The sequence below is a fragment of the Simochromis diagramma genome, unplaced genomic scaffold (genome assembly GCF_900408965.1).
Source record: "Simochromis diagramma unplaced genomic scaffold, fSimDia1.1 OVJJ01000656.1, whole genome shotgun sequence".
Lineage (NCBI taxonomy): Eukaryota > Metazoa > Chordata > Actinopteri > Cichliformes > Cichlidae > Simochromis > Simochromis diagramma.
Genome location: NW_024387038.1, coordinates 983,804 through 1,010,760, shown reverse-complemented (window position 1 = coordinate 1,010,760; position 26,957 = coordinate 983,804). Strand labels below are relative to the sequence as shown.

At 44.0% G+C, this 26,957-nt stretch overlaps 1 protein-coding gene across 6 annotated transcripts in view; it reads right to left on the bottom strand.

The window, feature by feature from the left end:
* zmp:0000000660 (arf-GAP with Rho-GAP domain, ANK repeat and PH domain-containing protein 2) overlaps positions 1 to 26,957 on the bottom strand; it is a 164,403-nt gene that overhangs the window by 106,225 nt on the left and 31,221 nt on the right. For all 6 annotated transcript variants that reach the window (XM_040043485.1, XM_040043487.1, XM_040043482.1 and 3 more), the window contains one exon: positions 9,589 to 9,782. In XM_040043485.1, coding sequence (XP_039899419.1) covers positions 9,589 to 9,782 — 194 coding nt within the window. The remainder of the gene's footprint in view (positions 1 to 9,588; positions 9,783 to 26,957) is intronic.

The window sequence follows — 26,957 nt, the reverse complement described above, 5'->3', positions numbered from 1 at the left end:
GCGCGCGCACGTGTGTGTGCGTGTTTGTGTGTGTGAAGGAGAAGAGCGCTGCCATATCTCTTGCTAAATAATTAGCAACCACCTTCTCAGAGCAGCCAGATTTTACAGATTGCAATCCAAGATGGAAGTTTACTTAAATATTTTTTTGTGCTGCAGCATTTCCAGCCTGATCTTTTTGCTATTGTGTGGGCTGGATCAATTGAGGCTAATGTTGTCAAAATCTTCATTTGGCCGTCGTTAGCCCCAATTAGACTACTTCAAACAAATTTAGAGGACTGTAGTGAAAAGTGCGACCAATTATTCTTCCGTCCCACAGTTCCGCGCAACAATACCGAGAGAGGACAACGAGGCAGCGTCATGCGGAGATCCCGTGAAGCTTTATGAGTAATTAAGACCCTCTGATTTCACAAGAGGATGACATAAGCGACGGAGAGAAATGAGAGAGATAATGTGAGAGTGAGGCTCGTATGGCCAGGTCCTAATTGAGCTGAAACTTTTGACGCGGGGGCCTCGAGGGCAGCAAAAACTTGCCTCTCTCTCCTATCAATTACAGCCGTGTACAGTTGTTGCTCTTTTAAGTTCAGCGCGTTCAGAAGTTTGAAGACGCATGACGCTGTAATGAGAGCGTGGGGGTCATGGAGTAGAAATGCAGTCTCCTTCAAAGCTCGCAGTTGCCGTCCATTCAGTGGCGTTATAAAAGAAAACACACGAAAAGCCCCGCAGAAGGACAAACGATTTACATGGAAGAAAAAGAAATGACAGCAGAAGGATGTCTGCATGTGTACGCGTGCCTGCAGGCATGAGTGTTCACGCCTGTCTGAATGCATGTGCTGAGAGGGCAAAGCAGTCACCTATATCTAATGACCCTCATCTCACTCGGGCAGCCAATTAGAGAGTTGGGTGTTAGCGGCCGTCCAGCCCTCACCACTCGTTACCTACCCAATATGTGCTGCAGCCTCCTGCCCTCTCCAATTAATTCACCAAGTATGGAGGGATGGAGAGAAGAAGCAAAGGCATTAGAGGTAAAAAAAAAATAACCCTTTTTACAACTGCTGAGGGGTAGGAGGCATTAATGGCGCTTATAGGAGGAGAGAGGGGAAAAGGCCCTAAGGCAAATGTTCTCACGCATGTGTATGACTTACTACTTGTGGTCCATATGCAAAGCATCTCAGGGAGGTGAAACTAATTTTTTATTTTAAAAAAGTTTAAAAAAAAAATCAGCTCATATCAACAAAATCTTGAGAACTGTTACAAGGCGTGAAGGACAAAGTCTCGCTCACGCTTAACCTCGTGAATTCTGCACAAAGGCCGTTTGGAATATTCCAATTATTTCTCTCAGAGCTTTCCAAGTCAGTCGCTTCTCAGCACAGAGCCGCTCTGAAAGAAACCCAGACAAATAGAGGCAGGGCTCCACGTCTATCTCCAATTCCATGACCACTCAACCACTTAAAGCTGCTCTAAAAGCATGCAGGGTAACACCGTCTCACACAGAGGTAGGCGAGTTTAAAAGAGCACACATGGAGACAAAAGACTATTTGATTATTTTAAACATCGGGCGGCGAGGCAGCGAAGGGCGGCGACAGGGTGGAGAACACGGAAGTCACATGAACGCATGAAGACAAGAGTTCGAGGTCTTCAATTTCTGTATTCCTCAAAGTCGGTTGAGGGCGCGTTTCAACCAACAACCAATAAAAGACACATTTTTGGTCATTTGGTTAAAACATTTTCACAAAGCTTGACTGGGGATCCTGCAGGTAGCTGTAAAGACTTTTAAGACTCTCACAGCTCTTCCATCGTGAGATTGTCTGGAAAAAACATAAAGATCATAGGTTTCTGTAACTAATAGCACATGACTCCAACGAGTGTCAGTCCACCCGGACCTTAGCATGCACAGACCTCAATCAGGGGGACTTTGATTATTCTGAAACTTTTATTCTAGCTCCAGTAGAAGGTCAGATTCATTTGGTTTATTTCCCCCATCAGCCTCAGCTGCTCTTTGTTCTAAGTAACAAATGCTAGCATGCAAACACACAATTAATACCACTTTCAGACAGCTACAAGAAGCATCACAAGTAATCTTCTCGGTGCAACCTTCATTTGACTACAGCTGACAGCGTCTGCCCACAGACCTGACAACACACGACAGTGTCACAAACACACAAGACAGTCATGAATCTTTATTTGTGTGCAGCTGAGATCAGATGAGTCCTGAGTGTGCGCGCAGCAATGACTAGGAACAGCAACGTGTTTGCTGGTCGCTGCAGCAGGTGTAAACTTCCTGCATGATGGTGTTTGATTACAATAAAGTTAAAATTATTGAAAGTGCAACCCCACCGTGAGCTTTTGTCTAGTCGCAATTTGTGGTCACATTCAGTTTTAGCTTCACATGCTGTCTGGTCCATTTACTCGACTCACGATGTTACTGAAAATAGTGTGATGGCAGCGCAGGCTTCAAGGCTGTCTATATGTGATAGACAACAACTGTGAACAGAGACACAAACCTTTGGCAGCGAAACGCTTTTATATTCGGATTGGCAAGAGGTCAGTAATGCTTCTTTTCCACTAACGCCTTACTCCAGGCATCGAAAGCTGGTGTCCTGCAGGTTTTAGATGTGTCCTTGATCCATCACAGATTTCAATGACTGAATTACCTCCTCAACATTTCTTGAAGTTCTCCAGAGGCCTGGTAATGAAGTAATCATTTGACTCAGGTGTGTTGACCCATGGTGTTATCCAAAACTTGCAGGACACCGGCTCTCAAGGCCTGGAGTTGGCCACCCCTGGCCTACACGGCTCAGCTGGACTCTGTTCTTAGGGATTTTCATTAGGTGGTAGTCCCCAGTACCAATTACCTTTTATAGTACCTACTTGGCAAGAGTTCCAAGTGAGCTAAGTCAATAGGTACACGACGAGGTGCAGACGTTTTAGTGACAGATCAACCAGCTGGTATACTATCGCCTCAGTGCCCTCCATTGTTGTGTTGCATTTATGTATCATACAAATGAAGTCGTGATACTTGAGGTCGCCTTGCTATAACAATCCCACCCACATTAAAACGCCTGAAACCGAATAACGTCAAGTCGAGTCGAGCAGGTGCTAGTAAAAAAGAGGCCTAACGTGACTGGGTATAAAAAGAGCACCTTAGAGAGGCAGAGGTTCAACAATCTGCAAAAATCTCTCTCCAGTTTCGGAATGATGACGTGCAGACTGGTTATCTCTCATCATCCACAGTACATAATATGAAAAGAGAAATCTGTGCAAGTAACATGGTAACATCTAGAAAGGCACCATCAGACTAACATATGGTCGCGTCAACACGACGTCTTTTTCAGGGAGAGCCTTGAATATTTTTTGCCCCCTCGCTAGTCTGATGATTACATTTGTTCTGTTTGTTGTGTCTTTGAATACATAACCAGTAACCAGCTCACCAAAGCTTGTTTTAGTCTTATTGTGTTAATAACCAATCAAATTAGTACTGTCAAAAAAGTGGTCTGTACTGATGAACCCAGAGAGATTCATTACCCCACAGTGCAATTACCTTCTGACCATTTTTAGCATCTTCAATGTTTTAGTTTTTCTGCAACTAAGCGGCTTTTGGTGCTCTCACTGCTACATTTCAGCAGGCAGCTAAGACAGGAAAGTACCACTGAACACAGGATAGTATTTAGTAGCTAAAAGGAACAGCATTTAATTTGTAATTAGTCAAACATTTTCCATTGCAATCAACTTAATATGCAAGTGTTGTATATTAAGTTGATTGCAACTTCCAAGTATGAAAAGAGAAAGAAAGGCAGGTGTAAACTGCTCTTGTTACACAGCAAAAGATTTGAATTTGTTATCTTTCAGCTAAATCAGGTATGAAGACAAAAAACGAAGAGCCTTGATCTCAAATTCAGTCGCAGCATCAGTGCTACAAAACGGCCTCGAAGTCTCTGGATGATGTTAAGTCTCACAGAGAAGATCTTGTGAAGAGCAGAGAATTTAATTAAAGCAAAGATTAATTAAATTTTCAGTCGCAATCTCATTGTGTACTCTCCCCCCCCCTCTCCCTCCACCAGGAAAGGCTCTACTGCATGTTGAAAGTTTTCATTTCAGCTAAGATTTAACTTGGAACTGGGAGGAATTCTAAATTATACACAAGATGACAGCGAGAAATATGATCATTCAACCATCAATCAATCCCTCAGCTACCAGAGTGAAAACAAAGTGGGCAACACTTGTGATGTACGACACGATAAAACACGAAACAAGTCACTCTGCTTGTACCAATTTGCCTATGCAGGGCATGGCAGAGAGATGGTTCTCAGAGTAACCGTGTGTGTGTGTGAGAGACACACTTTTCGCACTGTCTGACTTTCTTTACCTTGGTGTTTAAGTGACCTTAACCACAGCTCCATCACGGGGCTTACGGTCCGTGAGAAATGGGGTAGGGGTGTTGAAGGAGGAGCTGGGAGGATGATGTTTCCAATAGCTCGTTCATCATGTTAGATTAAATACTCCACTCCACTGAACTTGAACAGGGCTATGGTCTACCTCCCTCCCTGTGCTCTTGCTCTCCATCACTCTCTCCTTTTCTTACAAAACCACCAACGCTCGATTCTCACTCATGCAAGCCCTGGACCGAACTGGTCTTTCCACCCTGTTCACTTCATCTTCCTACTTCCATCTCTCAGTTTCTGACTCTTAAGTCTCTTGTCTTTCATTTGCCGCCTGCTTTCCTCCCTGCAAAATGCACCGCAGCTGCTCCTGCATTTATGCCGAGGATTTAGCTTGTAAGCTAAAATAATACAATTAATTTGTTCACTCCCCGATTCTCTCTTTCCCTCCGATTCTCCCGCTGTCTCAGATCAAGGAAGTGGAAATGTGCTGACAAGGAGTGATACCCAAAAGAGAATTCTAACAAAGATGTTTGTTCAGGCTAATGAAGAAAATAATGAAAGGCAAACAACAAAACTACAAGAGCGAATGAAACGAAATGAGAGCCGAGGAGGGATGGAAATGAGTCGAATGCATGTAGCATTATCAAATATGCACACAAATACGTGTCAGGCACTTTAAGAAATAGTATCACGGCTGTGAGGTATCTTTCCATCTCAGATGTTATATCTCGCTGTCGGGACAGGAGAAGGCAGAGAACAGAGAAGCTGTACATGAACAGAGACTATCAGGGTTTAATTGGACTGACATCAAATATGAGAGACTCAAGGGAAACTTTAAGAGCAAACTTATCTCTTCTTTATTTTATGACTAAAATGGAGACGGAAGGTCCACAACAACAAAACAAAGCTGTACATTAACACTAAGTTAGCTACATCAGGGGCGTTACACAGCGTTTAATTCTTTTGTTCCTATAACAAGCATGCTAATGTGCATGTAAAGTATTAATACCACCAAGAAGCCTCATGAGTACTTGTAATAATTTGAATATATACACTACTACAGTAAAGCTAAGTGGTTCATAGTTTATGGTGTAGCTGCTTTGAGTGTCATGTAAGCTTTCACTAGCCAAAATTAGCATTCCATTTAACGCTAGGATGCTGTAAGTTTGTAGGTTATCACTAGTGTTAGCTGCTAATGTCAGTTTAAACATTAAAAAAAAGAAAAGAAAAGAAAAAAAACTTTCAAAGTAAGATCACATGTTTTTCTTAAAGAGTTTCATGCTAATTTCTCAGTGTGTCACATACAGGTAAATTAGCTTAGCATTAGCACCAAATCCAGACTGTACTGTCGTCCCTATCCAAAATTTTAAAGTAAGCCTGCCAGCATATTTAAATATTATACACAGATATGCATAATATATATATGTGTGTGTGTGGTGGACAAGTTAGCATTACATGGTTAGCATCACATGTGTTAAGATGGCGGCGCGCATAGACGCAGCGGCTCACTGCTCCTCACGTTCAGTGTTTTGTTTTTTATATTTTCTATGTATATGTGTGTGGGTAGGTAGGTGTGTTTTTTACTACTGTGTTGTGTTGTCTTGTTTGTGTTGTGCTGACGCAGGACAGTTTCCAATTTCGTTGTACTATTGTTCGAGGTATGACTGTGCAGTGACAACAAAGAGTTATCTCTGTTATCTCTAAAGGTTTAAGTCACATTGATATGCGTTTCACCTTTCACACCCAGAAGCCATGACCATCTTTTATGCCATCTGCTGTTAGTAAGTACATTTTCTCACCTTTGTAAGGCTAAATTACACTCCCTTCCACTCACGACAAGCTAAGCTAAGAACACTTTTAATAATACGTAAGAAGTATGTATAAGGCTTAAATAATTCCTCAAGCAGATACTGCATCTCTGCTTGAGATTGGAGTCTACAAATTTTTAAAGGAAAGTCTGTGTTACAAACTGGGATCAAAAAGTTTGCAAGACACCAGAATGTACCAGGCAGGTTTGCTTAATAAAAGATACTATGGAGTTTTCAGAGCTCCACTCAAAGGGACCAAAAATAAAGATATCTTGACTTCTGCTTCTTGAATGCTGACCATTCCTTTTTAAAATCCATCTCTCAAATGTAATACTGAATCAGTAGTTCTCATTTGAAGATTTCAAATGTTCACCAGAAATGCTGCTACTATATCCATTCATCAACCCTCCAGAGGATTTCAACACTGCCAACAACTACACCCTTTGCATCGAGTAGTGATTTAAAAACAGCAAAAAGCAAGAATGCACCAGATTGTAAAAAATTCAATTGATCACTCAGCAATTATGAAGTAATGCAGAAAGCTGGAGGTAAAGCCACAGCATTTTAAAAGACTACTTCAGCATTGTATATGTGCGCTGGGATCCAGCCAGCACCTCAGGGTGAATCTGAATTGTAGTTTTAGTTGTAGTTTTGTATTTTGAGTATTCTGACTGTAAATAGTTACTCCATCAAAACATCACAGAAGTACAGCCTGAAACCTCTGGGTGTATTGAGACAAGTACTTTTATGACTGCTTAAGTCACGTCTTCAATTAGTGCATTTTTATCTGGGAGTAAAACAGGCTAAAAATAAAACATAAATGCACAAAAAGTAAAAACATTAAAAAGTGTTTTCTAGAAAATACATTAATTAAAAAAGCACATTTTAATCTTCCATACAAGCCATCTCTCTCTCTCTGCTTCTAATGTATTCACTCATTAAAGAACAAACAGGTTGGGTGCTAATTCTCTCAGCATCTGAGATTCAGTAATGATGAGTGTAAACAGATGAAAACTGCTACAGTTTAAGGGGGTCACGTCAACAATATGCTAACAGTACAAGTCTCACCGCCACTGGAACAAACAGTGGTAGGTATTTTTGTCCTGCCACTGTTTGGACCATAACAAACTTATCTCAGTGTATCACCTTTGAATAGGGTCAACTTCTCTTATTCTCTGCTTAGCTCTCCTCCTTCCCCGTCTTGCGGTTCTGCACTAAACACTCGCATAAATATGCGATCGGATGAGGTGCTGCAGTTGGGAGAATCCTTGCATGCTAATAACACTGAAACAATAACACTGTGACACCTGTCTGCTCCTGACAGCTTGCATTCAATCGGATGAAACTGCAGTTGCACGGAGACAAGTGTGGGCTTCGACTCGCGTCCGCAAATTAACAGAACGCTGACAGCCATCAATAGCAGACATATGGACAGATGGTCAGAAGTGTAAGAATTTCAGCGGGCGATACACTTGTCTGTCTGCAACTCTCTCTCTCTTTCCTTCTTTATAAATCTGCCTTTGTCTCACTCTTCAAATGTTTTCCAAACGCTGTATGCGAAAATGTCATCCAAAACAATTAATGAGCAAAAACAATAAGCAGAACATACTTTGAAGAGAAAACAATCGAAAGAATCATAGTGCACATGCTAGCTCCAATCTGTCTGTATGGCTAAAAATATGTAGATGTACTTATCCTCCAAAATGCCGTGAACCTGCCACGCGTGCCTGTTATGTGAGAATTTTAATTAGACTCAGACAAACAAATAAACCCCGACACATGCACTCAATAACATACTAATCATATGAATGCCAATTAAAATATCTGAATGAGTGTTTAGTTATCGCCTCAAAGGTCCCCACACTTGATAAACCTGCAAATTTAAAGCAATCACTAACATCCACTGAGGCACTATGTGGATGTTAAAGATAACATACAAACACTAGATTTTTCCTTCTGCTAATTATTTACCAGAATTTATTTATGTAACACTTTAAAAACAACACATGGCCGACCAAAGTGCTGTGCAGCAGAAATATAAAAAGTACAATGAGAACAATAAATACAATAACTAAAGTTACCCACTGAGCGAGTTTTTAACCTGGATTTAAAGATCACCACTGAAGTAGATTTGCCTAAAGAGGCCATATTTTACATAGTAAATATTACATAGACTGTATATAAAAGATGGACTTAGCCATCTTTACCAGTGGGTTAAACAAGGCTCTGTTCCCACATGGATTGATGACATGTGGGAACAGAGCACTTCAGCTGCATAAAGCGTGCTTTGCCTTGGTTGCTAACAGGTTGCCGTGGTAACTCGTAGTTTGTATGGAAGACACCGACTTGTCTTTAAGCGCTCTCTCCGAGCTGCAGTGAAACTTGAAAGTGAGGCATGACAAACAGAATGTTGGCCTTTAAAGTCAAGGTTGTGCCTTATTGTTGCAACCACAACATTTCAACACGCGCAACTTCTACTTTGAAGGCGAACGTCCAGTATGCATCGCACTTTCACAGTTTCACTACCACTCGTTTGCACGTGTTTGCAGACATGTCGGCATTTTTCATGCTAACTACGGGTAACTGCGGTAACCTACTAGCAACCAAAGCGTATTCATAGTGAGGTTTTCAGTGTGGCACCTTATTTCTCTATGCAGCCAGATTCATGCTAATGAATGAGTGCATTCTGTCCCATTGAAACTGCTGGTGACGAGGAGGCTGCAGACTGGTAACTAAGTCTACAAGCCTGATGCTTTACGAAGCCTCAAACTAAACATTTTCGCCTTAGCTATCATTCTGTTTCAAAACTTGATGTTACAAGCAGAGGGTGGAGTTGACTGAGAAACCAAAAACACTTACATGAAAGCCACAATTCACAACCTAAATGTCACGGTGCATTCAAAAAGACTCAAAACTATTGCTTGAACTCAAATGTATCAACTACTCAAGTGAGTATTTGAGATGTTTTCCAACATACTTTCATACAACCATGTAAACAGAATTATTGCCCTCTGCTGGACATTTAAAAGAACACAGGCTTAAGACATTTCAGCATCTGCTTCTATTTTCAATTTTCAGCTACATGCACAACACGTCAACTTTAACTTCACTACATTCTTCGTCTTGTATCATTTCTTCTTCAGCCCGTTGTGGCTGTGATCGAGCTTTAGGTCAACGTGGCTATAAGCAGTCTTTCCAGAGAGCCCAATGCATCTCAGTGTACCCTAAAGCAATTTCAAGCAAATATATTTACTTTGTGCACATTACACATTCAAGAGCATTTCCACATCTGCCACCACTGCTTCAGATAGGCTCTCATCTTCCCCTTTTAAAAAACAAAAAAACAAAAAACAGGAAGCTGTCATTCTGTAGAGAGGAAGTCCCGACGGTGTTGGAAGTACCTGTTCTGTTTTGCAGAGCCTGACTTTACTCCCCGCCAGGGACACCAGCACTCTGCCTTTGTAACCGCGGAGCTCCAGCAAGCCTCGCTTGTTTGTGGAGGAGGCGTGAGGGAGGGTGCCGGAGCGCTTCTGGGAGCCGCAGGCGGGGGGGCGCGTGGCCGTCTGAAGAGTTTCCATCCACTCCTGGCGCTCCCCTGTGGACACGTGCATGAGTGAGAGACAGATACGAGAGAAAAAGGGAGGCAGATGGTGCATGTGGATACAAGTGTGAGCGTGTAAAGGAGTGAATACAAGAGGGAAGGAAATCAAGAAAAGCCAGGGAGAGAACCAGACAAAAAGAGATCAGGGCATCCTAAAGTCTTTGAATCATAGTGTTAACTCATCATTTTTGCATTTGTTCTGTGAGCTACATTGGCTCCTAAACCTCCGCTGCATACTGATACAGAAAACTCCAGCCTGAAAGGAAAAGTAATTGAAACACAGGATGAGCTACAATTGGTGAAAATTAACTCAGCCGCTGGAAGGAGAAAAAAACCCCTACTATCCTGCAAAGCTGAAAAGTGCTAGCAGTGGAGATACAGATAGCTGCTTCTCAGAGATTTGCAAGCCTCAAGCAAAATGTGGCGGGGATAATTTCAGTCAAGACAACACCTAATTAAAATATACGATAAAAAGAGAAGAAAAAAAAGGTACAGGTTTTAATGAGAAGCAGCCACACTTCTCTGAATACTCTAATTTGTCTCAAGTTTGGAAGAAAACAAAGAAAGTCACAAAGAGGAGTGACTATATTTCACAGAGCAGCTTATCTTGGCTTTAAGAGTATCGCTTCTTCTGAAATTCTTATTTTGGGGTTCAAATTGTTCGTCGATGTCCAAATCCTTATCTACTGCCGCTCAGGCGTTTCAAACGCTCCGTTTCATGAAATGTGATAACCACTTTAAGTTATTAATGTCTTCAAAAAAACAAAAAAAGCTGCCATGTCATTGCATCAAAGAGAGACTTAAGAGGTTGTTACTTCCACATGCTGACCGCTTTTAATGAACAGCAGCTACTGCTACGTTAAGATGATGAACGACTTTGTTGAGGAGAGCTCTGGATGAACAAATGCCAAACATAAATGAACACAAGCAAACGGGCCAAAAGTCCTCCACAAGCAAGTGAGACAGTGATAAAGTCATGCAGAAAACTAGTATTTCCAGTAAATTCATGTCATTGCTACTAAAAGTGGGGCGCACTTTTTCACAGGATTGCAGGATATAGGAGTCCTATAGCAGCAGATAAACACATTAATCAGTCAATTTCTTATATTTCTTGCTGTTTGGGGGGTTTGATAAAACCACAAAAAAAGACATTGCAGATTGTCTTGCAGCACAACGCAAACAAAGGAATCTAAAGCTTTACAGGCCTTAGACTCTTCGGGTAGCTATCATTAGACAATTGCTGCTGGAAAGACGGGTTTAGCAAACAGTCAATTGTCCCATCAATGGCACATCTAACGCAGTTTGGAGTCTTCAAGCAGTGTCCTTGAGCGGGACAGGACTTACTGTAAATCCCCCTGGATTACTGTGCAGATAAATGGCTCAAACGTAGTGTGCTCCATCATGTTCCGCACAGGGTTTACATTCAAAAGATGTATTCGAAAGGCCTCTCAGATATCTTCCTCTGCAACTTTTCAAGCAAACATAAAAGCAGACATGAAGCACACGCTGTAAAGCCCATCCCTCCACCGCCCAAGACACGGTGCTATCAAAGCCCACAAAGTGGAAACACAAGAAATACCAAAGGACTGTAAACACACACAAAGACTCGCATCACAGGTCCAAAGCAGAACCCACAGCGGTAGCTGTTCTACACAAGCTGGAATAAGAAATGCATTTAGTGATATGAACACTATGCAAGCAGCAATGCTGTCCTCTAAAAAAGAATTTATAAGTTATGTTTTTGAAATATAAATATCCTCCAAGTGAAAATGTGCAAAGCATCAACTCATCATACGAAAAGCAAAAAAACAAAAAGCAGCACTGACAGCATGACAGTTTATCGGAATATAATATGACTAAATGATGCTCTCAGAATAACCACAAACATTTGTGTGTGGTCACAAAGGGGGCGTCACACCGCCCCTTTCAGGAAATGTATTTTTGGATACCTCACACATGGGTTTAATGTGTTTTGCTCAAATATTCAGGATGAAGAAACACCTTCGCTTGGTGTAACATCCTTTCGGCTTGCTTTTTTTCATCCGTTACATTTCTTTGCTAAGAACAGGAAGGAAACTGCACGAATCGTGACATGAAAGTTATTGCAACTGGAAATGCAGACTAATGAAAATGCTTGAAAGAGGTTAACAAACTGCCGTAGCATGCCAATGAACGAATTTTATTGATTTCCTTGATGGGAAAATTCATCTTTTTCCCTTTTTTGCCACATCTCGTTTTTTAAAAAGTAGAATAGCCTGGAGCTGGCGGGGACTCAGTGTCTCCCTCGAAGAATGTCAAAGTGAACAGAAATCCAAAGAAGAACAGCGTGTGCTGAACCAGTGAAGGAGAGGAGGCTCACTGACATCTCACTGTTTGGATGACTAAAATTCATCTAAACATACAATTTTTTAAAAATAATTCAAAAAACGTAAACTGCCATATATCCCATACATAAAGTGTAATATTTCAAGCCTTTTTATTGTTTATTTTTGATGATTTAGGCCTAAAAATGCATGAAAATCAGAAAGCCAGTATCTCAAATTATTAGAGTTTGAGTAAATTAAATATTGTGAATGTCTCAGTCTAATTCAGCACTCGCAAACAATCATAATCACAGAAAAGACTGCTGATTTGGACAGCATTTGTCCAAATGACACGTATCAACACCCTTCACACCGAGGGTAAGCTATGGGGGGGTCACTGCTGAAGAGGCTGGCTGTTCACAGAGAGCTGTACTGAACCATAGTAATTACAAGTTAACTTGAAGCGAAACATGGGGTGAGAAAAGCTGCAAAAGCAGCAGGGATGACTATAGCCTCGAGAGGACCGCCGAATAAAGTTGATTCGAGAACTCGGAAGAGATTTATGCCGAGCGGACTGAGGCTGGAGTCAGTGCATCAAGAGCCTCCATGAGGGAAATCTTCAGGAACACAGCTGTAACTGTTACAAGTGAGGTGCTGTGTCATCTGCTGGTGTTGGTGGCATTTGGTCAACTGTGTCAGTCAGCGCAGCAAGCGTATACCAGGAGGTTTTAGAGCCAGCCATGCTTTCATCTGCTGAAGAACTTTATAGAGATCCTGATTTGCTTTTCCAGCAGGACTTGGCACCTGCCCAGAGAGCTTGTGCTCAACTGGCCAGCCAAGTCACATGACCCTAACCTTACACAGGTTATATGAGGTTCAGGTTCAGGTTGGTACTTGACAGTACCTCACAGAAAAGCTGTGAGGTACTGTCAAGCAGAACATAAGAAACACCAGAACCAAAAATATAGATGAGCTGAAGGACACTATCACAACAACCTGGATGGTATAACTCAAGTTGGACTTGAAACATCTTTTTTTTTTTTGATTGATTGATTGATTGATTTAACATTTAGAGATACTGGATTTTCACAAATAGTACATACAATAACCAAAAAAAGTGATTTGCAACCATGTTAATAGAGCCTGACACATTTATTACCTGATGTATCGTATCGGCCAATAGTAGCTATTTAGTTTCAAAACTGCACACTGGAGGATACTCTGCAACTTCTCAGTTAGCAACACACAACAATCGATTGATGTAAACGAGTACATAAACACACATAAAAAATATACAGAGAAATCCCCCCCACCCCACCCCAAAAAAACAGATCTTTTGATTTTTATATCAAAAGATCGATATCAGAGTTTAACAGCGATATCAGATTTTTGATATCGGTGTTAAAAAGGACAGGCTCTACAAGATACAAAAGAACAGTTAAGTAAAAGTGATACAAAAGATTGATACAAAAAAGGAAGGCACTGATAACTTGAGATTTACACACAAAGGACAAAAAGTGAGGTACAGTGGTCCCTCGTTTATCGCAGGACTTACGTTCCAAAAATAACCCGCGATAGGTGAAATCCACGAAGTAGCGAACTTTATTTTTTACAATTATTATAGATGTGTGAAGGCTGTAAAGCCCCTCACTACACACTTTATATACAGGCATGAACATGTTCACACTTTTCTCTCTTGTTTAAACTCTCAAAGTTCAAACCTTTGTAGAGAAATAAGTCCAGTATTATAGAATGAAACCAAACACACCTGCGGTTTGCCTTTGATGGTGCAAAACGTTTCATGGACATTGTTGTGTTTGTTGGGGAGAAAACTTACAAACACACAGTGCAGCACTTCAGAGTCACACTGCTAGAGATCGAAGATTTATGCAAATTTGACAAGCTGAACGCACTCTGCACTGTACAGGAGACACGGCACGAGATTGATTGACAATGGTCTACAGCCAATTAGGACGTAGAACACTATGTGCTGTAAAAAAAACCCCAAAAAAACAAAAAAAAACATGGAAAAGTGCACAAAAAAAATCAGCGAAACAGCAAGGCCACGAAAGTTGAACCGCGTTACGGCGAGGGACCACTGTAAACCTTTTGCTAAAAGTATGGGCAAGCAGGAAGTTTGTTGGCTAAAACAGTGTTCGGCTCAGCTATAGTTTACTTGGGTCACTAATTGAGAGCTGGTAAATGGAGTAGTAACTGATAGCAGATGCATTCTTGAGACATTTTTGCCAACCATGACTGATAAATGGTACAGTGAAAGTAGTCCAGTTTAAAGAAAGAGTTCAACTGTACACTTTTGAACATGAGGCACAGTGAAGATGAAGGGGTTCTTGAATCCATCTGACAGGGCTGTGGGTGTATGTCAGATGAAAAAGGTCGGTAACCACTGACACACACCATAGAGTAAGGCGTATGTGATGGAAAGACTGACACTAAAAATATTCTTCAAAACACGGAAGCTGGTCAGCAAACCACAAAGCCCACATACTTCCTTTTTGTGTTCAATCTAATTTGCTCAAACGAGCTCCAAGTTCATCTTAATCGTCAGAGCAAAATGTTTTTGGTACCCTCTCTTGTCACCAGATAAATCATTGTGGAGCATCGCCTTGCTCCGGAAATTTTAAAACGGACCGTTTTACACTCGCGCCCATGCGCACATGACACAGTGCGCGCTCCTGTTCACGGCGTCTTGCTATTCCAGTCATCTCCAGGTGGCAGGAGTGCAGAAAAGAAGACTGCCTGCATTTATGTCAGCAGTGCCGGTTTCTGAGTAAAAATCTAATTCACTCAAAGGAGACATCCTTAACATATAGTATATAATTTTAACAAAGTTCCTAAAGGCAACCATCAACACAACATTACATGAAAGCCGCTAAAACTACAGCTTGCCCACCCTCGCCCCAAGACGTCAGCGTGTACAAAAGAAAATTAGCCACCAAGGCCCAAACAGTGCATCAATTGCAATTTGTCTTGCTTATTTGTAGCATAAATAAACTAAAGAACCAATTTAAAAGCATAAAAACAGGCCTAATGACCTAATAACCCCAAAACATTCAAAAACACAGTCGTTACAGATTTATTACGTGGGTGCAAATTAATTTAATATATCCAGAATTTTAACGATCGCAGAAATTAGTTCGTATTTATAAAAACAACAAGGTGATTCTTCAAGGTCTTTTATTTGAAGGCAGACTACACCTCCATTTTTCTCCTCTCTGTTTTGACAGACTCAAAATTTGAACTTGAGCTGCGTCACCCCCCAGAGCGACCTGTCGGCGTGTCCTCCACACACGCAGGAAGGGACCCGTCAATCATTTTTTGGTCACCGTCAACCTGTCACCGTCATAAATTGACCTTAATCATCTTCTCGACTGTGACCTTCTGGCCCTCCTGCAGCCTTTGTGGACGTGTCTCTCCTTGAATTTGCATGCAAACATACCCTCTGAGGTCTCTGGGCGTCCTCATCGTCGACAACCTTAACCGCCCCCCACTCGAGCACCGAAATACTGTATCTGCTGCCCGGTACCAATCCCAGCTCAGCCCCACCCTCAGACTCTTATGAATTCACAAAGAGCTGGTATCAATAATAAAAGGCCTGCTCAATTATTGACCGCCCTTTACATCACTCGGCTTTACTGTTCCCTTCCCATCTTGCTTTCTGACTTCCATTACCTGTCCTGCTCTCACTTATTTGCCTGTTCATTTATTCAGATGGGGGGGGGGGGCTCCTTCCTCCTTCCCTCCACTCTCCGCTGGCCTCCTTGCCCAAGCTGTCAATCTGAGCGCAGGAGGGATGGTAGCAGAGGAGGAAGGTGAAAGTAACGGTGGCGTGCCTGTACGCCTTGCACGTTAGGATTTGTGTATGTTAACATTTGCCTCGCACAGGAACCTCGCAATGATTTTTTGCTCGGTGCACAAACACGGCATCACCTCTGCATGCACAGAACAACTGCCAGCCACTAAAAATCCAGCGGCCAAAACTAGTGCTTATTAAGGGATATATGTAAGGCCATCTATTTGAAAGAATATTCGACTTTTCACGGAGAGAGACGAGGGGAGAGGCAGATAATCCTCAGCGAAAGTGGATGAGATGAGAGCTAGGTCCACTCAGCGCTCAACAGAGATCTTAGAAGCTGCCCACGCGGTCTCCATCAGCAGGGATACAAAACAAAAGGGGAGGAAAACAAATAATAAAAGATACACAAAGCTGAGGGACTGTGGCCATTTTCTGTTTCTCTCCTTTCAATCATCTCAGTGCCCAAACTCACCAACACTGAACAAAACATTTCTATTATTATTTAGTGTTTAATCTACACATTTGCCACAAATTACGGCTTACTCTCACATTCATCCTCAGTAAAAACTGTTTATGTTCATCAGAATCAAATTTCTGGCAAACGTATCCAAACTGTGGATTTTGTACATTCTGAATTATGTGACATTCAGTTCAAACTGATTTAAGTGACTTTGAATGTGGCGTGGTTGTTCGGTCCGAGTATTTCAGAAAGCAATGATCTGCTGGGATTTTCCCCACACAGCCGTCTCTAGAGTTCACAGAGATTAGTCTGGACAAGAGAAAACTTCCAGTGGACAGCAGTTCTATCCATGAAAATGTCTTGCTGATGTTATTAATCTCTGGCTCTCTTCCACAGCATGTCTTTATCCTGTCTTCCTTCTCTCACCCCAACCGGTCCGCAGATGGCCCCGCCCCTCCCTGAGCCTGGTTCTGCCGGATGTTTCTTCCTGTTAAAAGGGAGTTTTTCCTCCCCACTGTCTCCAAAGTGCTTGCTCATACAGATCATAGGATTGTTGGGTTTTTTTCTCTATATGTATTATTGTAGGGTCTACCTTACAATATAAAAGCATCTTGAGGCAACTATTGTTGTGATTTGGCGCTATATAAATAAAACTGAATTGAATTGAATGTCAGAGGTCAGAGGAGAATGATCAGACTGCTTCAAACTACAGCTGAGGTATGCAGAAGAGTATCTCTGAACAAAGGCCACACTGGGTACCACTCTTGTCAGCTAAAAACAGGAAGCTGAGGCTAAAATCCCACAGGTTCCCCAAAATCGCACTGATGACTCTTAACTTTTGCTGCAACACTCAAAATGTCGGTTGAGTATCAAAATGTCAAGCTGCTGTTGGTGTAATGGTGTAGAAGGCATTTTCTTGGTACACTTTGGGCCCCATTATACCAACTAAGCATCACTTAAACACCACAGCCCACCTGAGTATTGTTGTTGACAGTGTCCTTTAAGACCACAAAGACTGAAACAATGTTTTTTAAAACATATACAGCACATACAATCAAGACCTGACAGACTGTCAGCCCCCGCACACTTTCATGTCAGAAGGCCCAAGTTACAGACTAATGTGTTTATGTATTTTACACTCTGTGATCTGTAGCTAATTTTATGCATGGACTTTTATAGCTGTACGGGGGTGAATTTTCATACATCTCAAAATGTAGCGAGGCTTAAAGTTATCACTTTGAGGTGACATCTCTGCTAGGTGTTACATCAGATAACTTGAGTGCCTTAACTCAAAGTCCCTGCAGTAACTGTGGCCTTTATAACTTTGAAAACATTTTTGAGGCAGTTATTTCACAAATGGAACGGCTTGCTATGTGGTTTACTGCGACAACAGCTCTTCTAAGAAGTCTATTCTTTTATTTTATTCTGTGACAAAACTATTAGCCTTATAATATTCATGGGTTAACACAAAGGCATCTGTGTCTCTGCGAAGATCCCATACGGTTTATAGGCGGGCCTTCTGGCTTTCAATAAAGGAAAGACGTCCAGCTAAAGAGAGTGAACGCTGGACTAGCATTCACCTGATTTAGCTTAGAGGAAAAACCCAACCACTGTAGCAGTGAAGTATGAAATAATGTGAAGTGAAACATGTACAAACATTTACAAAACTTAAGTCTCACTGCAGGTCCTTCTGAGTTTATAATTCTGCCATCATTTTGTCTCTGGGCTGCTCCCAACCACTCCTCTGCTCTTCCTTACTCATTCTCTACACCTCTCTAAACGTCTTTCCTGTCATCTCGAGCAGAACCAACATGTGTTACGAGCAGGCTTGTGGAAAGGCAATTGCCAAAGCATCAGAATACAAATCATCAACCTTTTTCTTTTTTCTTTTTTTTTTAAACACAATAAATCTCATCTCCTGTCTTGTAGCGCATTTGTCTGCAACCCCTCCGCACATCTCCAACATTCCCCCTTTCTGTCCTGTCTGTTTTCCATCATTCCTCGCCGCATCTCTTCCTGCCGCACTTTCTTCTCCCCCACCGCTGCCACCGCTCTGTGCATCACTCCTTCCCTCCCTCCTTTTTTCTCCCCCTGCCTGCCTGCCTTCCTTCCTCCTTCCATCTTTCCTCTCTCAAGCTGACAGTACCTAAGGGAAGGGGCCACCTGCGGACCAAGTGGGGAATCAGCCGACAGCTGTGTGCACACTCTCTCCGGTGGCCTTCAATTATTCACTCACTTCTCACTCCTCCTTTTCCCTCTCTCCATCTTCACTCTGCCCTTTTCATCGCTCCCTGCCGTCTCCGCCTTTACTTCTCCGTTCCTTTTTTTTTTTTTAAAATATCGAGATTGCATGTCTGCTTCTTGCACTATCCACTCCTGCCACTTCCTCGCCTAATCCCTTTCTTCCCCTTGTTGCTCTTCCTCCCTCTTCTTCTATGCCTTTTGGATGCCTTTAACCACTCTCGCACACTCCTCCGACCATCACTCCATCATTTTCTCCCCGCTCTCGCCCCCCACCTGCATCGGCCCAGCAGCTCCTTAACTCCACTTCACTAACCAACTCTTTCTCTTTCCCTCTGTCTGCTCGTGTCTCCTTCTTTTTCATGTGTTTCCCCAAAGATTGATGACTCTCCGCCACAAGGCGAGTGGGCCTGTTTAAAGATGCATGAGGTGATGAGGCCAAGTTTTATCCTCCTTTCTCCCTCTCTCTCATTTCTCCTCACAGACTCGTCTCTTGATGGCAGGAGCCACCTTCACGAGAGCCATCCGACTGTTCCCAAGCGGTCAGAGGCCACCTCCAAATCAGACAGCCCTCTCCCCTTCCCAGCTCTTGTCAAGACGACTGAGCGTGACGTATGACGATCAGACAGCCTGATAAATGATGCCATCGAGGACCCGCGACTCATAAACGGACCAAACAAAAGAAAAGAAAAAAAGCTGGCAGTCATCGATATGATGATGCGCTGAATCAACAGAGAGGGGAGGGGTTGTCGTTCACCCTTGGTCCTCAGAGTGGGGGGAAAAGATGAAAAAAGTTTTTGAAGGGCAAGTTGTTTTTTTATGTTTTTTTTTATGAGCTAGAGGTGAAGCAAAAACAAAAAAAATCCTGAATGAAAAGACTGTATGCAAATCTTTGCTCGGTGGAAGCCACAAAGCAGCCAGCACTATTCATATCTCGTATATGCATAGTGTAAAATCTCCTGTTTGAGCTTCCATACATTTCACTTTAGTTCTCAAACGTTTGTACATCTGTGCACGATATAACTGAAATCCTTTGTTACCAAAATGGGATGATGTAACATAACTGATGGGCCACAACCTCAAAGAGTAACGAAGAAGCTCTTCCTAAGAAGAGATGCTAAGAAGCTCTCCAGCTAGCTAGCTAGCTAGCCGGTACACACTTTAAGCTTTTAGTCCTTTGTGGCGTGTTGTGTGGCTAATTTCGCTAAGGTCAACTGACTGGGGAACAGAGAGTGAAGCTGTATTCTTCTAGAAGCCGACCAATTTATCGGCAGGTCAATGTTATTGGTCAATATTTGCCAATCTCTCGGTATCTGCCTTTATAACAGCCCATAGATGTAATCTTAAAAAGTTACACCCTTCCACCATGAGCCTAGATGTTTCATAATTTGTCGACCACAACTGGCAACAACTGTTTGAAAGGCCAAACATACATATACACAACCATTTTTGCTGTATTTAACTTATCAAATATTCTGGTAACACAGTAGAGCAGCAGTTAGCATTGAAGCCTCACAGCAAGAAAGTCCTGGGTTCGAATCTACCATCTACCCAGGGAGTTTGCATATTTTTCCCACGTTTGTTTGGTTCTGTGAAGGTGATAATGAAACACTAATACTTCACTTTATTTTTGCTCAGCTTTGCTGAAAATGCACCCATACATCAAACAAAAAACAGTACTGGCCAAAATCAGCCTTCTTGTCTGTTCCTGTCCGCATCCTTAATGACTTTTCTCCATGGCAGTAGCTGATGGTTACCTCTTTTTGTTACATCAGGTCTGCACTGGCTAATATTCAAAGGTTATTCTTCAAAATGAACATTTCTTTGTTTCCTCTGGTACATTTTGGAGAATGAGGATAAACCTAAATAAAATGAAGAAACACAAACCAGCATCATCAAGTTTGGCAATTTTGCGTCTAAATCAAGCTACATTTGCATCCCTACACAATCTTTTTCTCTTTAGCTGCTGAACGGGAAAACCGCACACTGCAAGACAAAAAAAACAATTAGCTGAAAGAGGCTAAAACGCTTAGTTGAGACAGTAAAACATTTTACAAAAGTGTTTGGTGCTAATTAATTCCATACAAGCACTGATTAGTACGGCTTTGAGTGCTGAGACTTCACAAGTGACGCTCTTCTCGACAAGAACGGTGTCAAGTACAAACACTTTGGGAACCATCGAAAGGTTTTAGCTTTTCAAAAGTCCTCCCAACCTGTCGTGTTTTCTAAAGGAATGACCTTCTTCACTTATTATCTGCACGTACGCCTCACAATGATTTGTATGCATTTTGGTTAAAGAGCAAATAACGGGAGATGTTCATTTCTGTCCCATTAAGTCCCTTTATCGTCTTCAGCTGACATTTTACATGGATCCACACGAATGCTGGGTGTTTTTACAATTTCTGCTCAGACTTAAAATTAAATGCTTCTTTACATAAATAATTATCCATTAAACGTTTCAATACGGGTTTCCATTAATGAATAACTGTATGTAGTACTTGTTATTCCTATGCCTTGGTCACCATTAAACTGACAGAATGCCAGAGTAAAAGTTAGATTTTGTGCAAGGCCTGATGCTTAATGTCTGCTCCAGTATTATGCTGCCATTAAAAGACCAGTAGGGCTCTTCAAGAGCAATAAGGTGATCCTCAGTAATGACTATTAGCAAGTCAAATATTGAGGTTTCTATTCTTGGCTCAGATGTCAGCGTGTCACAAACCCGCGCTGAGGTCTCGGTGACCCGGTCGATTAAGATCTTTCAGCTCTGCCTGCTCTCACGTATTTACACTGTACCACTCAATGCCATAACCACGCAGAGCTTGATTTCTGCAATCTAACTTATTCCCATGAATCAAAGGGCAGCCAGCATCTGACCCCAGAAACAGACCCTCATTTAGTGAATGAGCTGTCTGACCTGTGCTGCCTAATAGACTGCCATCAAGCAGGCAGGAGGTGAGGAGCAGAAAGTGTCTCCTTCCCCTCTCATTAAGGCCGACACAGACAAAGCTTCCACCTCAAAGACGATAAGCGGAGACAACTCGTGCGGCGTTTTGTGTGTGACAGTAAGATGAAGAGTAGAGGGAGGAAAGATGTTATTTAAGCAGAATTCCTGCAATACTGACCTCTTTAATAACCACATGCACACTCATCGGCAGATCATAATTTTCATTTATTCAGCTGGACAGAAAATAACACTTTTTCAAGCGTAATGGTAGCTCAACCAAACCAAGTCCCAATCCCCAAAGATTGGTTTACGTCAGTGACAGAAAACATCAGCTGATTTCCTTCTAAAGTGGTGTTTACACAGAGACAGGAGACTCCACATCCAAGCAGTCACTCCTGCTATAGTTCTAGTAGCTGTATTGTAAAGTCTCCACAGTCGGGTACAAGCGATCACGAAACACTCGTCACCCTCTGATGATAACATTTCCATCACTTGAAGCACAACTGCAGCAGACTCGCTAACATGGAAACTTTAACACACTTATAAGCAATCAAATAGAAAATCTCAAAAAAAGTGCCAATAATAAAACTGCTTTTTTTTCTCCAAGCCACCTTGCAACCCGCCGCAGGTCCTATATATATCTACAGGGCTCTAGAGTGCGACCAATTTGGTCGCAAATGCGACCAAATTTTTTAGTGATGCGACTAAAAAAATATATTTGCACCTGTGCGACCAACTGTTCCGGTAGCAAAAAAAAAAAAAAAATCTGCAACCTTCCCTGTGGTCAACAACAGACACAAATTTTGCCCCTATCGTGGACTAAACCAATCAGAGATAGTCAGGGGCGGGACCTCTCTGATTGGCCGTGGTCCAGTTGAAAGTGCAGGTGGAAGTGGGAGGTGAGTAGCTTGAATAAATTCATTAAATCCTGAATCAACTTTTAAACATAACTGTGTTTTGCCAGAAACGCCAGATTCTCAGATTAAAGCTCACAAAACCATTTCAACAACAACCAAACAGCAGATGAGAGCAGGTACACGGATTCCACACAAAGACGTAAACACAGAACGGACCGACGCATCAGAATCAGCTTTGTCTTTCTCGGCTTTCTCACCCGACGGCCCGTAGACGGACACGCTGTCGGAGCTTAGCGATCCTGATGCGTCCGGTCCGCGCTGTGTTTACGTCTTTTTGCGCTGATTCTGAGCTGCAGGTTTTGTCTCTCCAACCAAAATTCACCGAGCCAGCAGCAAAAGAAGCAGCAAACTGCGCTTCACATTTGATCAATGTCGTCATGAATTTTGCTGTTTTGCTTCCACGACTATTAAAATCACACTCCATGCACAGCTAGCTCTCTCTCTATCTCTCTCTGTTGTCTTTTTCTTTTCTTTTTTTCACTTAAATGACCTCGGACAAGAAAGCCTATTTTTTCTGTTGTTCAATACTGAAGAAATTTAAACTTTATATGCAGAACATTGTAGAATATTTTTAAGGTTATCTGCTATAAAAAGCCAGACCAGGAAAATCTCCTTCATGTTTTTCTGTGTTTTATTCTCAGTTACTTTCACACAAAGGCATCTGTTGTGATGTTCACAATTCTGAAGAAGTCAGTACTGATAAATGATCAGAATTATAATATTTCTGACTGTCTGAGGCTAGTCTTTTTCCATGGCCTCTCCGAACTCCTCCCACACCCGAGTTTTTGCTTCAGCCACTGCCCGAGCCGCATTCCGCTTGGCCTGTCGATACCTGTCGGCTGCCTCCGGAGTCCCACAGGCTAACCAAGCCCGATAGGCCTCCTTCTTCAGCCTGGTGGCTCCCTTCACCTCTGGTGTCCACCATTTGGTTCGGGGATTACCACCACGGCAGGCACCAACCACCTTGCGGCCGCAGCTCAATGCAGCAGCTTCGGCAATGGAGACGCTGAACATGGTCCATTCGGACTCAATGTCCCCAGTCTCCCTCGGAATGCTGTTGAAGCTCTGCCGGAGGTGTGCGTTGAAGATCTCGCGGACTGGGGCCTCTGCTAGACGTTCCCAGCACACCCTCACTACGCGTTTAGGTGCACCAGGTCTGTCCAGCGTCCTCCCCCGCCACCTGATCCAACTCACCACCAGGTGGTGATCAGTTGACAGCTCAGCCCCTCTCTTTACCCGAGTGTCCAGAACATATGGTCGCAGGTCTGGTGATACGATTACAAAATCGATCATCGACCTACGGCCTAGAGCATCCTGGTGCCACGTGCACTTATGAACACTCTTATGTTCGAACAGGGTGTTCGTTATGGCCAAACTGTGATTAGCACAGAAGTCCAATAACAAAGCACCGCTCGGGTTCAGATCAGGGAGGCCGTTCCTCCCAATCACGCCCCTCCAGGTCTCGCTGTCGTTACCCACGTGAGCATTGAAGTCTCCCAGCAGGACAACAGAGTCTCCAGGTGGAGCACCTTCCAGCACCCCCCCCAGGGACTCTAAGAAGGCTGGGTACTCCGAACTGCCACCCGGCGCATAAGCGCAGATGACAGTCAGGACCCGTTCCCCGACCCTAAGGCGCAGGGAGCAAACCCTCTCGTCCACCGGGAAAAACCCCAACGTACCGGCAGCAAGCCGAGGGGATATAAGAATACCCACCCCAGCCCGCCGCCTCTCACCAGGGGCAACTCCAGACTGAGACAGAGTCCAGCCCCTCTCCAGGAGACTGGTTCCAGAGCCCAGACAATGCGTAGAGGTGAGCCCAACTATATCTAGCCGGTACCTCTCAACCTCACGCACCAACTCAGGCTCCTTCCCCACCAGAGAGGTGACATTCCATGTCCCTATTGCCAGTCTTGGCAGCCGGGGGCCGGTCCGCCAGGGCCTCCGCTCCTGGCCGCCACCCGGCTCACAATGCACCCGACCCCTATGGCGCCTCCTGCGGGTGGTGGGCCTGCGGGAGGATGGGCCCATGTCTCCTCTTCGGGCTGTGCCCGGCCGGGCCCCATGGACTAAGGCCCGGCCACCAGACGCTCGCCCTCGGGCACCCTCCCCGGGTCTGGCTCCAGGGCGGGGCCCCGGTAACCCTATCCCGGGCAGGGTAAACTGTTCCCTCGATATTCTCTTCATGGGGGTCTTCTGAAGGAATACTTCGAGGACCTCCTTAATCCCACTGACACGTCTTCCGAGGAGGAAGCAGAGTCTGGGGATGAGGGGTATGACCCGCCAATTTCCGGGGGCGAGGTCACTGAGGCAGTTAAACAACTCCTTGGTGGCAGAGCCCCCGGTGTTGATGAGGTCCGCCCCGAGTTCCTGAAGGCGCTGGACGTTGTAGGGCTGTCTTGGTTGACACGTCTCTGCAATGTTGCGTGGAGATCAGGGGCAGTGCCTGTGGACTGGCAGACCGGGGTGGTGGTCCCCATCTTTAAGAAGGGGGACCGGAGGGTGTGTTCCAACTACAGGGGGATCACACTCCTCAGCCTCCCTGGGAAAGTCTATGCCAGGGTGCTGGAGAGGAGAGTTCGTCCGCTAGTCGAACCTCGGATACAGGAGGAACAATGCGGTTTTCGTCCTGGTCGCGGAACACTGGACCAGCTCTTTATCCTCTCCAGGATACTTGAGGGTGCATGGGAGTTTGCCCAACCAGTCTACATGTGTTTTGTGGACCTGGAGAAGGCATTCGACCGTGTCCCTCGGGGTGTCCTGTGGGAGGTGTTGCGGGAGTATGGGGTGTCTGGCCCATTGCTACGGGCCATTCAATCCCTATACAACCGTTGTAAGAGCTTGGTTCGCATTGCCGGCAATAAGTCGGACTCGTTCCCGGTGGGTGATGGGCTCCGCCAGGGCTGCCCTTTGTCTCCGGTTCTGTTCATAATTTTTATGGACAGGATTTCTAGGCGCAGCCAAGTGGCGGAGGGCTTTCGCTTTGGTGGCCTCAGAATCTCATCTCTGATTTTTGCGGATGATGTGGTTCTGTTGGCTTCATCGGGTGAGGGCCTCCAGCTCGCACTGGAGCGGTTCGCAGCCGAGTGTGACGCAGCGGGAATGAGGATCAGCACCTCCAAATCTGAGGCCATGGTTCTCAGCCGGAAAAGGGTGGAGTGCCCACTCCGGGTCGGGGATGAGTTCCTGCCCCAAGTGGAGGAGTTCAAGTATCTCGGGGTCTTGTTCGCGAGTGATGGGAGAAGGGAGCCGGAGATCGACAGACGGATTGGGGCTGCGGCTGCAGTAATGCGGACGCTGCACCGGTCAGTCGTGGTGAAGAGGGAGCTGAGTGTAAAAGCGAAGCTCTCAATTTACCGGTCGATCTACGTCCCTACCCTCACCTATGGCCACGAGCTGTGGGTAGTGACCGAAAGAACGAGATCGCGGATACAAGCGGCGGAAATGAGCTTCCTCCGAAGGGTGGCTGGCCTCTCCCTTAGAGATAGGGTGAGAAGTTCGGCCATCCGGGAGGGGCTCAGAGTAGAGCAGCTGCTGCTCCACATCGAAAGGAGCCAGCTGAGGTGGTTCGGGCATCTGGCAAGGATGCCCCCTGGGCGCCTCCTGGGCGAGGTGTTCCAGGCATGTCCCACCGGGAGGAGGCCCCGGGGCAGACCCAGGACACGCTGGAGAGACTATATCTCTCGGCTGGCCTGGGAACGCCTTGGTATTCCCCCGGACAAGCTGGAGGAGGTGGCTGGGGAGAGGGAGGTCTGGACCTCTTTGCTTAGGCTGCTGCCCCCGCGACCCGACCTCGGATAAGCGGATGAAGATGGATGGATGGATGGATGTCTGAGGCTAAGTTGAATCGAATCGGGACTTTGAAAACCGGAATCGAATGGATTATAGAAATCAGTGATGATACCCAGCCCTAGTGAGCAGCCTAGGCACGACAGAAGTGGATGTAGCTGTAATAGGAAAAGAACTATTGCTAACTTTTCTGTTAAGTTAAGGCCTGATCCTTCTGAAATTCATAGCCAGTGCTCTGACACGGTGTCATCAATCTTTGAATGCTGAAAAAGCACAGTGTATCCAGAAAAACACATTATATTATATAAATTATTATAAAATTTGTGTGCGCCTAACTTTTGTGCCGGTACGCCTAACTTTAAAAAGTTAGGCGCACCGGTACGCCCATGGCAAAAAGTTAGTCTAGAGCCCTGTATCTATATATCATTATCTGTTGTCACAGATGGCACGCAACATCTTTTGCACTTAAAGTTCAGCTACAATGCTGACATTTTCCCTCTCTGTGGCCCAGTGATCACGAGTTGTAAACATGGCCCTAATCAGCCTACACATGCTAACACTAAGTATAAATTTAGAGCAGAATCCTGTTTCCCCTTAAGTAATTTTTCTTCCTCATTCACCAGCCGTTCTGCTACAGTAAACTCGAGCGGCGCTGATACATTGGCCAATTTTACTATTTTTCTCAACATATGTGAATTAGCAAA